General features: G+C 42.7%; 1 protein-coding gene across 1 annotated transcript; it reads right to left on the reverse strand.

The window, feature by feature from the left end:
* Positions 1-2,260: 2,260 nt before the first annotated feature.
* On the reverse strand, positions 2,261-7,452 carry LOC311497769 (TRPM8 channel-associated factor homolog). Its single transcript, XM_084558141.1, has 6 exons — positions 6,739-7,452; positions 6,368-6,661; positions 5,853-6,111; positions 4,176-4,330; positions 3,825-3,912; positions 2,261-2,961 (listed from the first exon to the last, which is right to left on the reverse strand). The coding sequence occupies exons 1-6, from the start codon at positions 7,375-7,377 to the stop codon at positions 2,657-2,659; spliced, it is 1,740 nt and encodes a 579-aa protein (XP_084414267.1). The 5' UTR covers positions 7,378-7,452; the 3' UTR covers positions 2,261-2,656.
* Between the last annotated feature and the right edge of the window lie 9,608 nt (positions 7,453-17,060).

The raw sequence follows: 17,060 nt of genomic DNA on the forward strand, positions 1-17,060 counted from the left end.
CTGAAGCTGCTGCAGAATGCTGCTGCTAGACCATTACTGTATCTGATGGGAGAAAACGCCTGTAACGCCTGGGGCTTCATTTACACACCAGAAAACTCAGATTTTCAGACGTGCCTCTCTTTACAGATTCTATAAAGTGTTTCCCCCTTGAGAGAGTTTAAACTACGTGACAGTCAAATGTTTTCACAAGCCTTTCGGTGTCCTTTCAGTTTCACTTTTCTTTTCCTTTAAATTAGGTAAACATCAGAAGACAGCTTACCAATGAGGACTAGCGATGACAGGACAGTTCCAGGTGTCTCGGGTCAGTCTATAAAGCTCCAACAACTTGTCAGTACACAAAACACTGACGTAAGCTAGGGTATGCTCGATTTCCTTAAAGAAGGAACACAAGGTGGGCGGGGCAGGAAATCGAATCACCCCACAACGCTGAGAAGGGAAAAGGTTAGGCAGTTAATTCATATGTTTGTATTCTTTATAGCCTGTTGGCTAAAGCCCTCTGCATGCTTGTGTGTTATTGAGGGCTCACTGGAAGCTGCAGACAGTGTGTCCTAAAGTCCTGTCCTTATACCCCAGGGCTGTCCACGGTGTCATCATTTTATCGCGTTTAAGAGAGCTTCAAAAAACACACTGACCTCAAATATCGCTGCAACTGTTGCAGTTAGGGTTGCCAACTTCCTGAAAAAAAATAAGGGACACCTCATGGCAGGTCCGGCCGACCCGATTGCATTCACCCTTCCTGGCGTGGTGAATCTTTTTAGCCCCTTTTTTTGTGAGTCAAACAATTTTTTTTTAACTCAAAAAAAGAAAATACAGAGGCACTCTGAAGTTGAAAAAGTATAAAAAAAAAGCCTTTAATTTAACATGGCAAGGACTGATTAAAAGCACATGAGCCTACGCGTTGCGGCCATATTGGCCTTCATCAGGGCATTTTTTAACTATTTGACTCAAACCTGAATTGAATTAGATGTATATTTTTGAGTGACATGAACACATGGAAAACTAATTATTATCCAGCAATTCCCTTTAATACAAAATAACAAAATTCACTGAATAAAATAAGTATCTCTTTTAAACAGAAACCTGTCCTGCTTAACTTAAAAGAAATTAATAATAAAACAATAGATATAAAGCAGAACATTCATCCAGTAATAGTGCTAATTTTTAGTTCAATAACGAAAGTGCAAACAGAGTCTGTAGAAAACTTATAAACATCGTAAACATATTTGTGCCTCAAAGTCTATAACTGTATGCAACAAATTGGTCTAGGGTTCCCCTAGTTTTGTTGTCCCTTATGCTTCGCATGTGCCCACCACTGGAAGCATGTTGCTTTAGATCAGTCAGTCCACCATGGGCTATGGAAAAAGTGCGCCGGCACACTGTGCAGTGCGCTTTATAGAAGTTATCGCGCACTTTTTCCACCCAGGTGTTATCTTTTTCCCAATCCTCTCTGTATTTCTGCATTCTTTTCTGCTTTTTTCTTGGAGTACAAATCGCATTGTTGCTTGAACTTGGTGTACTGCTCCTTAAATCAGTGTCGGCGTCTGTGTCACTGTCACCCATGCTGCTTTGTTGTCTTCCGCTATCTTCTCCGCGAGCGACAGTACCTCAACCAATGGGAGGAGCGTATTCTGTATCGTCATACTCGTGTGTGAATGTGCTGTCAGCTCATTGGTCACAGAGAAGGACAGGGCCTGGAAACAAGTTTACCGTAAATTTTCATATAAAGCGTCCTGTTATTCATTTTCCATTGGCATTTTACTGACTATTTTTTGACTCTCACAGTAATACGGGACAAAGTGCGTCCCTTTTCAGCTCAATACGGGACGGGTGCTTTTATTTCTAAATACGGGACGATTCCGTTTTTCAAGGGACGGTTGGCAACCCTAGTTGCAGTAGTGGCAAGTGGAATCGTTTCAATGGGTATATTAACTTGGTCTAATCAGACATTGTCACACCGGCAGAGACTGGTCACACGGTGGCATGTTTTTGTGTGCGTGTGATATGTTGCCATCTAGTGGTCACTAGTGTTATTGCTCCCCGAGATCACAGAAAAGGAAGACAATCACATTTCACTATACATCATCATATATTATTAAAGACATTTAATGATTATGTGTTCAGGCTATTTTGACTGGCAGTACACATTACAAATCTAAATCTGAAGAAAGTTGTTCAGAAATTTAAAGAGCTCTGAATCACATACACATTAGTATTAAATATTATTTTTAGAATTTAATCCAACATTGTTGTTGGTCTGTAAGTTACTGTACAAGCATTAAAGTATTAAAGGAGTGAGCAGCACTAAATTTGCATTTTCTTTGCGTTTCAAGCTGCTGTTCTATTTAAATGCTGACTCTACAGAAGTTAACTCACCTGCATATATGTTTCTGTGGCAACTCACATCCTCCAGCTGCTTAGCATAGTCTCCAGCTCTTGTTTCAAAGTCATAGCTGGGTGAGCCTGCAATGAACAAGATTAAATACAGAGTAAAAATACCGTAACGTAAATAGGATAACCTGAATACATCCAACCTGGAAGGAGTAACATTTTTAAAAGCACCTGACTTTTAAAAATGTTACTCCATCCAGGAGTAACATTGTAAACAAATAATTTCAAACAAAAAAAATTCTGTGTTGTGTTTGGAGAAAATGATGCATTAAAATACAATATGACAGCCAACACACCCACCATGAGAAATCTGCACGTCAGTTACAAAACGCTCTTTGCGAGAAAATTTGTGTGGGATGACAGCAAGATCAGCAATACTCCTCATGATGTCATTCCAGAGGGTTGCCACCTCATCAGGACGTTCCAGGTCCCTAACAACATCTGATGGTACAGTGAGGATGATGTTGTCAAACTCCAACTCTGCCCAGGGTGAAGGAGCTGTGCACAGCACCGACCAATCAGCTGCTGTTGTCACTCCTGAAGGGAAGCATGTGGATGCTGCGGTATAATAAACTCAGAGCTTTGAAATATTGTAATTACTCATCAGCACTGTAGACAAATCATTAGGGAGGAGACAAGGAGCCAAAGCTTCCTTCTCTGGTCTCCACATCTCATCTCATATGTTATTTGTCATGTTATCCCATGCCTTTTGCAACTCAAGGCAAATGCTTTCCTTTGAGTGTATAATAGATCTATCCATTTTTTTTCCCCAACTTGCCCAAATGTGCTCAGTGAGGTTGAGGTCCAGACTTTGAGGGGGCCAGTCCATCATTTTCAGGGTTCCAGCAGATTACTTCTGTCACAGAGAGTTACAGCAGTAGTGTTGAATGTTTAGGGTCATTGTCCTAAAATTATCATTCGACAATAAATCCAGACCCAATAAGCCGTTTTATCGGTAGTCCATCCATCCATTCATCTTCTATACCCACTTAGTCCTGTTAAGGGTCACGGGGGTCTGCTGGAGCCTATCCCAGCTGTCATCGGGCAAGAGGCGGGGGTACACCGTGGACAGGTTGCCAGTCCATCGCAGGGCTAACACAGAGACAGACAACCAGTCACACTCACACCTACGGCCAATTTAGAATCACCAATTAACCTAATGAGCATGTCTTTGGACGGTGGGAGGAAGCCGGAGTACCCGGAGAGAACCCACGCAGACACAGAGAGAACATGCTAACTCTACACAGAAAGGCCCAGCCGGCCCATGGATTCAAACCGGTGAAGCTTCTCGCTGTGAGGCATCAGTGTTAACCACTTCGCCACCGCCCCTAATAAAAGTGTTATCTTTCCATATTAATGCAATGCAATATCACTGTGGGGACAAATAATTAAGGAGTAGGTGTCCACGACATTTGTTCACAACACTGTGGTCTGACCTGCTGTTTGTGCATTTATCCTGATCCTTTGGTTGTAGACAACAGTCCTCGCAGGGATTTGCTTGAGGTGGCAGTAGGGCATCTGGATCTGGACAAACATTATATAGGTCTTTCACCAGAGAGAGGAGAAAGTGGCCCTGGGGACTCCTCACAGGGTTGTTCTCACTCACCTTGAAACAAACATATATCGTCATTTAGAAAACACAACTCTTTGTGTCTCATGAGGTTTCTCCGACGAGCCTAATCATTCACTATGAGGTGCAGGTTAGAGGAATTATGTAATGGTGCATAAATTATTCAGCTCCCTGACCCTCCTAAAAGTCACTTATCTGCTCTCAACTTCACATTTACTGCCACCCTTTCACCACCAAGACCAGCAACACATTGCAGACGATAGCGGAAGTGCTTGACGCTCATGGCCTGGCTTTTCACACAGGCCTCATAGAGACCATTACCGATTGTGTTCACCAACAAGCTCAAACCCAGTTTGTTCAGGATCCTGTTTCCTGAAACACAGGAGACACATATATCTGACTAACTCAGGTACCAGCATTTAAAAATGTCAAACACAATCAGAACTACAAGACCCATTTAGGACATGTTTAGGGCTGCTGCTTATCCCAGAGTAGAGATGTAAAAGATGTTTTTAAAAGAAAGACCTAACACCTGTCTTTAAACATTCTGTAGCCAACTGGCCAATCGATGTACAGGAGATAATATTTTTAAATATATATAATATATAATATATATGAGTGAGTCAAATTCCCAAACGTTTATTATTCATATGGACTGAGGTATTAGACTTACTGACACACAAACTGCCCCCTTCCCCAGTCTAATTTGACACCACCAGTTGTTCTGCCCCCTTTGCAAGTGCAGTGTGACAGTTTGATGGGAGGTAGCTGGATAGAAGACACAGAAGGTGGAGATCTTTCTGATACACCAGTTTGCTGTTCATTGTAAATCAGTAATCTGCGCTCATATTTTGACGCTGGTTGTCCTTGACTGACTTGGTTGGTTGATATGATCTGATAGTGACTGCAAAAATTCCTTTCCTTTAAATTCTTTTCACGGTCTTAACCCAGATACGGGAAGCAACACACAGAGACATTTCAGAAAGCCTGCACATCCCATCATGATGCACTGGTGATTGACACATCACAACAGCAGATTGGTCCAACAGCACAAAAAAACTGTACAGCAGAACTTTAGTTTATATTCTAAAAACATGAGAACATGTGATCTTCTGAATGTCAGACATCTTTTGGGTGAACAGGGTTTGGCAAAACTGTCTGATGTGCAGTTTTTTTTTTTTTGCAATGAGTGCTGCTATGACAGATAATGATAAATTTAAAATTATGATAAATTTGTAGGTGTGTTGCTCATCAGCTATTCTTGTGAGATCAGTTACACCACAGGAAGTAGAATGTGTCCTACTTGATGTCTCTGTCTTCATACTGCATCCCTGCAGTCACCATTGTCATGTCACTGCAGAGGTACAGTAGGCTAACCATCTTGTAGCTGCTTCAAAGATGCAGATTTAAGAAACTAAATACGTAAAAGATGATTGTCTGCCCGTAAATAAACACATTTCTAAATGTTTTCTAAATAGTTAGGTCACTGTATGTTTGGACACTGACACATTTTTTCTTATTCTGACTGCTTACAAAACACATGTAAGTTACAGTTATATAATGAATATGGACTTTAGGCACAGACTCCCTGCTTTAATTCTACGAGTTAAAAGAAATGGTTAAAACTCAAATATATAGGAACTTCCACCATTTTTATACATATTTTCAGGAGCTCAAATGGAGTTGGACAGATTAACTTAATCAGAAACGACTAGCCTTCTCCATGCAGCTGATGTGTTCACCACTTTTGTTCGTGGTTACCCCAGCTTGAGCTATGTATTCTTTCTATCCACAGTATGAAGGTGTTGAAGGCCATCCCCACCCCACAACCACTATTGGATTAACCTTTACTAGTGTATTTTTTAAAACTGTTTATATTTCAAGTTGTATTTGCTTCCCTGTGTCTGAGCCCAGTACCAGGAGTGTCCACCAATCAGCAGGCCTCCTCCCTCTGCCACAAAGTCTTGGATTTCCTTCACATGCTCATCGCTGTATGCTGTACACACAAACACACTCAGGTCTTTCCTGAATTCTGTCTTCTCACTCTTGAGACCAGACTCGGTGACAATGTTGACTGCTGGAGCAAAACCAACGACTCCATCCCACCCTTGGTCCAGCCAATGAACAGGATTGTTCCAAAATGAAGCCAGTGTCTGGAATAAAAAGAGCTAATTTAAAGCTGAGACCATGGTTAAATAAGTCGTATGCAACATTACCTAGCGCAATGCAGGTCAACAACTAAAAGACACCTTAAGTTAATATGTAGACTAACAAATGAGAAAATCAATCATATTTTACTCTATGAGAGGTCATCTGCTGTATCTATAACATGGCTGTATTTTAGAAATGATAGATGAAAATGTTTTCATTGTATAGTAGTTTGCAGTTAAGAGTTTGACTGATTCAAACTTCACCTCCATTTATGATCTGGTTTATGAGGCTCTCATGCGTTGCCACAATGACCCGTCCCCGCCCATAGTATGCTCCTGCCTGTCCATCTTCAGTGGTCCCAATGGGGAAGGACAGAGGGCCATGAACTAGAACATCGGAAGCTACAAAATCTCCCTGGAGGTTAAACTCTAAAATCCCTTTGAGTAAGAACTCCAAGTCCTCCTCAAAATTCTTACCAATACTGTATGAAGAAGAGAGAGAAAAGCCCATATGGGTGATAATGGTGAAGCAAGAAGGAGAACACAATGCACGCTGTAATTAAACATTTTTCAGATAAATAGAAAAACTGCAACGTTAAATGAAACAGAAGTATACACTTACTCTATAGCCTTCCAATGGGATGGGATTTCTGGGTAAACAGGCAGGTTCTCTGTCGCTCCATAACCTGTTCCAAAGTAGATGCCAGCCACTCCTGCCACTTTATTCCCAGGAAACTGGAGAAATGGGTTCTCATTGCTGTGACATGAAGCCCAGTACCACGCTTGCCCCGCTATCAGCACTCCTCCTCCAGCTTTCAGAAATGCCACCAGGTCTTTTGGGTCTGAACCCACGCTGTAGGCATCTGTCACATACACACCAACTCCTGGATTGTCACTAAAGGCCCCCACAACTTCTACTTGGAAGCTGGATCTACTGATGTGATCAGCGACTGCCTTGACATTTTTGTGCACCCCTACAGAGATGTTTTCAGATCCATCTTCTCTCAGCCAGGTCAGAGCGTTCTCTATCAGAGCTGGAAAGGGGGTAAGAAAGGCTTCATGACCCAAGACCACAACCCTTCCACGGCCGTACAGAGAGGCAGCCATCAGGACCTGGTCTTGGCTGTTTATTGCTAAAGGGAAAGCATGGTCTCCAGTGAGCACCAGGTTACAGGGAACAGCGGAGCCACGTAGGTCCAGCTCACTGATACCTCTCATTAGAGAGGTGTAGGGCCCTTTGGGATAGGACTGCATAGGCTGGTTGGACATGGTGTGGCGGAAGAATGCTCTGAAATTTGGGTGAAAAGGTGGAGGGCAGACAAAAGAGCCACTGAATGTAAGCTGTGTTAGTGAGTGAGGTTAAACCCTATGTGCCGCCCTCAATATATATACTGAATATATCTTGGCATTAAGTTAAACGCCTTCTTCTCATCAAAACTCTGGAGACAGTCATCAGTTTATCCACAGGTTTATTGACTTGAAAAAAGGGTGAAACTGAGAACGCACAAACAGACAGGCAAATTGGTTACTGTAAATCTCTTGTACATACGCTATAAACATGTTTTCATCATGAATTAAATCACTCACTTTTAAACCTTTTTAACTCACTCATGTTTATCTGTATTGTGTATATATCGTTTTTAAACTATCACTTTAGTTAGCCATAACTTTCTTATTCTTAACATGTTATCGATCTTTTACTGTACTGTAAACTCCCGCTGTCTATACACGTAGTATATGTTAAATTAAATCAATAGAGACTCGCTTGGAATCAACTGAGAATTGTTATCGGCATTTTTTCTTAAAACTTCACAAAACCTTTGTAATGACAAATAATGAACCGTAATTAAACATAAGAATATACAACAATAATACATACCGACGATGCTTCGTATAGCATAAGATGTAAACGGTTATTCGCTCATGTAAACGGACAGCTTCGCTGTTCCCTAGGTAACGTACTTCTAACAGATATCGAACGTGACTTCTTCTCTCCACCTGCTGCGTCTCACTAAGACACCATCGCCCACTAGTGGTGGTATTATGAACCTACTAAACTATAAAACAAAACGATGGTAACAGAACACCCTAGATCAGGGGTCGGCAATTAAGTTTGGCCTCGGGCCAAATATTTTCCAAGCCATTACATGGCGGGCCACAACCAAAACAATGGCTAATATAATGAATTAATAGGGGAGGAGGGGTGATAATGAAAATGATAGGCGATCTTGAAATGACGGAGCAGACGCACTGAGACATTCAAGCGGGCTGATGTAGGTTAAATTTGTGGACTGACCATTGGGGGCGCTATTAATTATATGCCTGTTTGTTAAAAAAAAAAAAAAAAAAAAAAAAAAAAAAAACATTTCCACTTGTTGCTGTTAGCTGTCCGAAAAAATGGCACTATCAAAACATCGCAAGAGACTGACTCACCAAAATCTCGAGAACTGCCTGAGGATTAAAGTGACGTCTATTTCACCAGATATCCAGAAAATAGTGGCCAGCGGGAGATGCCACTTTTCACACTAGGTGAGTAATCTAAACCAGCTATTGTGTCTAAAATCTGAACTGTAGCCTATTTTTAATGAATGTCTCGTTGTAGGCTAGGCATAATTCAGGCCTACAGTAAATGTAGCACGTCTGCTCTGTCGTTTCAGGGGCCGAGCACTCCAGCCCATGGTCGAGTGGATTCAGATTTTTTGCTCTGATTTGCTCCGATTTGACAGTGCAATGCATTGTTATAAGTTTACATTTTTGGTGCCACCACAGTCATAGAAAGGCCTAGCCTAAATAACACGCACGCTACGTTTGAAATTCGTGTTTTACTTTTCACAGTTCTATGTACGTAAATGCCTATGTTTGATGTCTGGCTTGTTTGAAGAAAGTCGTGTTTTAATTTTCACAATAATATGAAGCCTGTCCGTTGTTTGAATGACAACTTGTGTTTTAGAGACGAGTTTGGAGTTTCAGCACCAGGCACTGTCCACTGACTTCATTTGTTTTTGCATGTTGAGCGTTCGCGCTGCACCTCGCTGATGTGCGTATTCACTCTCGTATCCAGTTAAACAAATACGCATTTAGATTGAGGAAATTTTTCTGTTCTGGAAAATGAAGTTTCCAAATAAAGAGCATTTTTGAGACTGGCAGTCCAATTTTTAAAAAGTATATTTTATATTTTTATTTTCTTTCTCTAGTTCAAACAATCTCACGGGCCAGATGTCTTTGCTTGCGGGCCACATCTGGCCCGCGGGCCGCCTATTGCCGACCTATGCCCTAGATGGCTGATCTTGTTAGGTTGTCCTGTGAAAAGAGATGACACAACTTCAAATATTTTATACATCTACAACAATAAAGATACAACATTAAAATCTCAGTCTAAAACTGATTTAGAGATGACCAGCAGTACCCATCAAGGTTGCAATTTTTTTTTTCAAAAGACAACACAGAAAAATAACAAATGGACTTTTACCTGAAAATCAGTTTAGTCGTCAGGAGATAGACTTCGATTGAAGTACAGCAGTTATCCAAACACAACACTTCCTAAGAGTGTATGTCTGACAAGAGAGAGAAGTAGAGAGCACTATTTAAAGAACATGGGAACATGAGGAGGGACTTTAGTAAACTCAACCCACTTTGACTAGATGATAGATGAGATCACATCAGAGGCTACTTCCAATAGAGTAAGACTGGGACATGTACAACTCTCAATTGCTGTTTTATTTATATATATATATAGTATATATATTGACTCCCTTCATTGTCTACCTTTATAACTTCTTCATGTCTTGCTTCAGTTCCTTCCTGACATGCAGGTTTTTTGGCACTGGTTTTTATTAACATAATAGGTCCTGCGTCGCTGAAAAGCCAGTTCCTACTTCTTCACCCTCATTTTTTAAATGAGATAAAAATCAATTCGTATGGATGTTACTTAGACATGTAGCACCCACCTAGACCAGACCAGGCACCCCCACCCCATAGCACTCAAACTAATTGATGAAAAAAATAAAATAAAAATAAACAGGATTCTTAAATTTGCAAAACATAAACGAACATTGGCTCAAACAGATGGGACTCAATTTATAGTGTACCATCAGTTACATCAGATACTTTCTGTGTCTAGTTAAAATTTTCATGTGCTGACATTAAAAAACTAAATGTTCAACATAATATTTTTTAAAATGCAGAAACATCTGTAGTTACATTAGCATCTCCCAAGCTCTCGAACCAGGAACATTAGAACAAAATAAGAACATATTAAATGAGGCAGCACGCCCTTAATCTGGATGGTAAATATGATGAGAGAGAAGATAATCCTTTCATTTATCTCACAGTGTTCATGCATGTATTGTTGGAGAAAACATTGGTTCCCAAACTTTTTCTGCTGGGACCCTCTTTTGGTACATAAGAAAATTAATATTTCAATTACATTAATCAAATGACAAGAAGAAAACTAGACAATTCCCCTGCGGGAAATCGCGAGAGTGATGCAGTGGCCGCAGCAGTCTGCGATACCATGCTATATTGCTGTGATAGTACGATGCTACGATGCTATGATGATGCTACTATGCCAAGATGCTACAATGCTATGATGCTAAGATACTAAGATGCTATGATACTAAGATGCTACAAAGCTAAGATACTATGTTGCTACGATGCTAAGATGCTACAATGCAATTATACCAAGATGCTATGATGCTTTAATGATCACCTGTTCATATAGTCATAATATAATCCTGGTGAAAATATTTGCGACTTACGTTGCAAATAATTTCATGTTTGACTGCAAAAAGTAATGGTCAGGTCAAGACAGGTATGAAAGTATTCGCGACTTACGTCGCGAATGTCTTTACTAAGTAGCATGTCTTTACTACCATGAGCAGCAGCTATAACAAAAAGCACAACTCAAATAGTCATTTAAGGCCTGGTTCCTTCTGACTGGATGGGTGTGAGTTTGATGTCATGCAGGGTACAACAAACCAAACAGGATGAGGAGGATGCAGTAGGCCTGGCTGAGAGAGAGAGACACTGAGAAGGGTCGTCCTTTACGCCCTTCTACAAACTGAAGGGCAGGTACAGGCAGCAGAGCCCTCCCAGCTCCACCTGAAAGCCAGCATCAAATAAGGAAGAGAGTGGGAGGGATCTCACTAGGATCCCCAGACAAAGAACGAGCAAATCGTAACAATTGATCGTTAATCATAATAATTTTAACAATAAAACTCATTACTCCTACCTGAGCAATAGTTTAACAGTTTACGGCACAGTCTTACAGTTAGAAATACAATAATATTAAACTTAACACATCCAGGCTGTAACAAGGAATCAGCGATGAAGTGAAGACCTTCAAATTGTCCTGCGAGTCCAGCTCTTTGTCTCATGTTGGACGTCACTGCAGTCTGTCTGGATCAGCTGGAGGAAAACTATAGGCAGACAAATAGACATGTCAAATAATGTTATGTAACATACTTAATATAACTCTTATGAGTGTTCAACAGCTCATTATTTATTTCATTAAAAACATCATATTATATTAAATTACTCCAATTATATATATACTGTCATTAATGTTGTTGCAAGCCATAAATGTTTCCTACTTTATGTGGTGGAATAATATATTTTTCAGTTTGACACAGTTTAAAAATATCTTCCCTTTAAATTGTAAAACTTCAACATTATTACTGTGATAAGCTCCCGCTAGCAACGCAGCGAATTAGCCGGCGGCTAACCCCACTAGCCTCCGTGTTAGCTCACGGCTAACTGCCGCGGCTAATTCGTGTTTAACTCCCGCGGGTCCGCGGTTAAATCCCGGTTAGCTAGCGGTTAGCTCGAGGCTAACTCCGCGGTTGAGTCCGCGGCGTTAAGGTAGCGGCTAGCTAGCTCCGTTAGCTCCGCTAGCTTGCTAACATACATGAGCTATGCTGGAAGGCTAGTCGTCGGCTAAATCACTGGGCGGCTAGTCGTTAGCGTCTGTTAGCAGTTTAGCTATTCACTGACCTAAGAAGATGAAGGAAACGGGTCAGGGATGTTGTGTCAGGAGTTTCAGCAAAGCAGCCAGATATAATTTGTGTTTAAAATAAAGGAAAAGGTCAAACATGAAGTTGTCATTCAGTCAATGAGAAGAGCTATAGCTAAGAGGCCCAGCAGCTGTGTGAAAGCACCAAGGGAGACAGGGATGGTTTGGGGGGTTTTAATGTTTTGGCAGATCATGTTTTCCACTGAGAGCTCTTTTCCCGCCTCTCGTCCCCTTCTGCTGCGTGTGTAAAGGTTGAATTATGCTTCCGCGTAGTGATCACGCAATGGTCACGCAATGGTCACGCAATGGCCACGCAGTTGCTTGGACGCAGTGTGAGACCGTGATGGTTCTGCGTGGGGTTTACGTGTCGAAATGCATGCCACACCGGTAGAGGGCGCTATGGTTTTTTGTGACCGACCGACCGAGACTCTTGTGACGTATCTCGCCTTGTAGATTTACCTTCCGGCTTTTGTCGTGGTCACAGTGAACGATGGACACCGAGACAGAGAGACTGGCGTTGGAGCTCCAAATTATTGAAGCAGAGGAAGAAATTCTTATATTGCAAATTAGGGCACGACAAAGGAGACAAAGGAGACAACAGCGGAGGTGGTCTGTACGCCCTTTGAACGTACCCAGGCAGAGGACCGGCGAATATGTGACTCTTGTGCGACCAATGCGAGATCTGGACCCAGAGACGCACTTCAGATATTTCCGAATGTCGGCGGAAAGGTTTGACGACCTACTTCGGCGTGTCCAGCCCTTCATACACCATCAGAGCACACATAGCATGCCCGTGGATGCCGCTGAAAGACTGGCCGTGACGCTGAGGGTTTTGGCTTCGGGTGGAAGCCAACAGGCTGTAGCGGCAAGCTACAAACTAGCTTCCTGCACGGTGTCCGGCATTCTGTCCGAAGTTTGCAAAGCGTTGTGGGAGGCATTGCAGCCAGAATTCCTGCCCTGTCCTACTACTAGCCAGTGGGAAGCGATTGCTGGTGATTTTTGGCACCTCTGGAACTTTCCAAATTGTGTTGGGAGTTTAGATGGAAAGCATGTCACGATCAAGGCACCGCCGAATGCCGGGAGTGATTACTTCAATTACAAAGGAGCTCACTCCATCGTGCTCATGGCTACTTGTGATGCAAGATATCGCTTCACCGTGGTGGACGTTGGAGGGTACGGACGGGAGAGCGATGGTGGTATTTTCCAGCGCAGCACATTTGGAGAAATGTTGCTCAAAGAAAAACTGAATCTCCCCCCGCCAGCTGTATTTCCTGGCACCATGACCAAGGCCCCGCACCTGATCGTCGCTGATGCTGCTTTCCCTCTGCACAACAATATCATGCGCCCCTATGGAGGTATGTAACAGACTATACTCCACACACTTTACATTGTCCTTTAAAACCATAACATCTCATGTATGCGAGTGTGCTGTATTTTCTCTTTTCGTGTATAGTCAAATATTTGTAACTGTGGTACAATCATGTTCCTAACTTGCAATATTTGTTTTAATAGGGAGACTATTGGGAATAGAAAAGAAGACCTTCAATTACCGCCTCTCCAGAGCCAGACGGGTCATTGAAAACGCCTTTGGGATCATGGCAGCACGGTGGCGAATTCTGGGCCGGGCGATTGAGTTCCGACCTGACAAGGCTGTGGATGTCACCAAGGCGTGTGTTGTTCTTCACAACTACCTGTCCTACACAGACGCAGCGAATGTACCAGAACGCCGCTATGCACCACCCCAATTTACAGACACAGAATCTGCCGGAACTGTACAGCCTGGTGAGTGGCGCAGGGAGGTGGATGGAGATTCAAACCTGACACCCGTAACTCGTCAAGAGATGACCAGTCGCCGTTCTGGTCCAGCTGCATTGGGTGTACGGGAGGCCTTGACAAGATTCTTTCTGTCGCAAGAAGGAGCTGTGCCATGGCAGGCTGACATTGTCTCACGTGGGACACTTGAACAGTGATGCTGTGAAAGTCAAGTACTAGAAGTGAAACAGTGATGATTGTATGTGTTGAACTTGTGTAAATAAACATCCACAATTTTTCAGAACTTGGTGTTTGATTTCTTTGTGCAAAAGTGGCACGGTGCAAACAACAAAAGTTAAAGTATTAAAAGTTTAGTTAAACAGTTAAACTGTGTATAAAGTCAAGTTAAAGTACTAAAAGTAAAACGGTGATGCTTATAAACATCCACAATTTTTCAGAACTTGGTGTTTTATGTCTTTGAGCAGAAATGACAAGGTGCAAACAATAAAAGTGATAGTTTGAAAAGTTTACTTAAACAGTTAAAGTGTAACAAGTCATGTTAAAAAACAAGGTGCAAAAATATGAAATTAAATACAAACACAATGAGCTATATACAAGTGCAAAAGAGCAGTGCAGTGATAATAGCAGTGAGTTCACTCCTGCGAAATGTTCAAATTAAGGCTGTGACTCTGCTGCAGCGTCGGTCTTTTTAATTTCTTCTCGTACCAACATGTAAAGACTGTCCATACACCCAGACCTGAGCTGGGGCGCCACCCTCCGCAGCATGTCCACCAAGACCAGGCCGAACCGTGACAGCTCATCTGAGGATGCTGCCATCCTTTCCTCCATTTCAGCTCTTCTCTTCTTGAGCTGCTCCAGCTCAGCCGACCGCTGGTTGATGTAATCATCATTGTCCTTCTTTTTCCTCTTTTGGCCCACCCGGGACAGTGGAGACTGACCTGGGGAGCCCAGGGATGGCCGGGGCAGTTGAGACTGACCGGGGGAGCCTGGGGGTGGCCCAGCTGGTGGACAGGGGAGCTGGGGAGACACTAGTTCTTCTGAGTGTTCTTGTGGTGGCAGGGAGACAGATGATGTTGATGGGGGAGGTTCAGGCGATGATGATGGGGTAGGCTCAGACGATAATGGTGATGGCTCAGCCGATGGGGGAGACTCCGACAAAGGACACGGAGACAGACTGGATTCTGTGGGGGTGGGTGAGGCCTGTGGTAAAGAGAGAACAAAGATAAAAGTTACATACAGTTTTACAATATTATTGTATTGCCAATCAGTCGAAGCACAACACACTGTGAACACAACACTGTTTTGCACTCTGATGAGACTGCTAGTGTGTTAGCAAGCCCAAACAAAGGCTGACCAGACATCGTATGGTCACATAACAATACTATTACAATTGGTCTACTGCTAGACGTTTTTGAAAATGGTATGGATTCTATTAACTTGAAAGCTGAATACTACTCAAACAATGTGCAACAAAAACAGAAGGTGAACACAATAGGATGGGGTTTGATGAGACTGCTAGTGTGCTAGCAAGCCCAAACAAAGGCTGACCAGACATTGTATGGTCACGTAACAATGCTTTTGATTACCTACGGATTACTAGCGAGTAAAAAAAACAGTTTACAGCCATGAAGGCAAAAGTTATATATATGTTGTTGCCAATCATTTATCACACCGTGAACACAACAGGCTATGTTTTGCACTCTGACGAGACTGCTAGTGTGCTAGCTAGCCCAAACAAAGGTTGACCAGACAAATATTTACCTTGGCAGGAAAATTCGATGAAGTGGCCCGGTGTTTGATGTGCGGGCTCAGCCAGGACAGCATATGATAAACAAGAGGGAATTTCTTCCCCCCTGCATCGCCGCTGCATGCCGACATCGATTTTCGGACACGGACAAACCGGTCCCTCACATTCTTCCACTTCGTCTTGCATTCCAGCACCGACAACCCGAGGTTTCGAGCGACCTGCTCCCAGGAGTTGACGGCCATCTGGTGGTCCTTGTAGTTGCGAGAGGAGACTTCGTACAGGTTCGGGTGCTTGCGAACCTCCTCCGCCAGACGCTCTTCCATGTTGTCCATTGTAAACTGAAGACTTTTTAAAAATGGCGGTGTTTATGAGTGGAAACCGGAAAAGCGGTCTCCAGCGGATGTAGTTAGCGGACCAATCACAGCCAATGCCGCTGCGTTGCTGCTGCGTTGCTGTTGCGTCGCCTCGACGCGCGTCGAGGATTTTTGGGAGGTGCGCGTCTGGACCTTGCGTAGGACGCACGGGGGTCCGCAAGGACGCAATAGGTCCGCAATAGGTCCGTACGCACGGACGCACTGTGTCAACGCGGAAGCATAAATTCGGCTTAAGCTGGTTGGGGTCTGGTTGTCATGGCTACCAGGGTCAACTGCTCCTGTTAGAATGTCAGTTGGAAGACGGGGAAAGAGAGAGAAAATGCTGAAAAATCGCCTCGAACAGGAAGGACTTGTGGCCAAACCGTATTTCCAATCATTGAACCGACTTAACTTTGGGCATCTTGAGGCTTTCCTGAACGTCTACATATGCAGTTTGTGTGTAAAATGAAGAAATGTGACCTATTTAAAGCAATTCAAAGAAAGGTTACTTCTGCTTTCCTCCAGAAATTTCCCTGCCTTTTTAACATGGCAGTCTATGGAGCTGTGGGTGGGTGTTGCTGGCGCATCTTTGTGTCTGACGCCAAAACTATAAGACTTACAGCTTTAGCATACGAATTTGAGTGAGAAGACACATTTTCCTACGTTTCTATGTATAAATTATGTCTGTCGTGTGAAATTTGTGGCCACGGGAGCAGTTTCTGTGCAGTTTTTTGACTAACTTTCTTCTCCCCTCCTCACTCTAGCTGATGATGTCATCCACTCTAGCACAAACATTCCGCGCAATACACACCCATTATAAACCCTGAAATTTGAGTAAAAACCTACACAACTCTGAGGCTTCATAGTTTAAAAACGGTAAAAGTTGTCGATACGTGAAGTGAATCTCTGAAGAGAAGGCTAGAGTACCTACGTTTTAAAGTTTAAATGAAGTCTCTCGGTTAAAGTATGCCAGAGCAGTTCATTGTTGAAAATGTCTGTTGAATTTTTTTTCTTTTCGGGCTTCTCCATTCATTTCAATTGGGAAATTTGTCGCAGTTTTTTCACGACT

Source organism: Chelon labrosus, assembly GCF_963514085.1.
Source record: "Chelon labrosus genome assembly, chromosome: 13".
NCBI lineage: Eukaryota > Metazoa > Chordata > Actinopteri > Mugiliformes > Mugilidae > Chelon > Chelon labrosus.

Bases quoted from the DNA above. Each gene is read 5' to 3' on its own strand.
- LOC311497769 (XM_084558141.1), bottom strand. From the start codon at position 7,377: ATGTCCAACCAGCCTATGCAGTCCTATCCCAAAGGGCCCTACACCTCT. The intron at 6,662-6,738 runs GCTATAGAGTAA...GTTTAATTACAG, and splicing joins AAATCCCATCCCATTGGAAG to CGTGCATTGTGTTCTCCTTC. The intron at 2,962-3,824 runs GTCAGACCACAG...CAAAGCTCTGAG, and splicing joins GATAAATGCACAAACAGCAG to TTTATTATACCGCAGCATCC.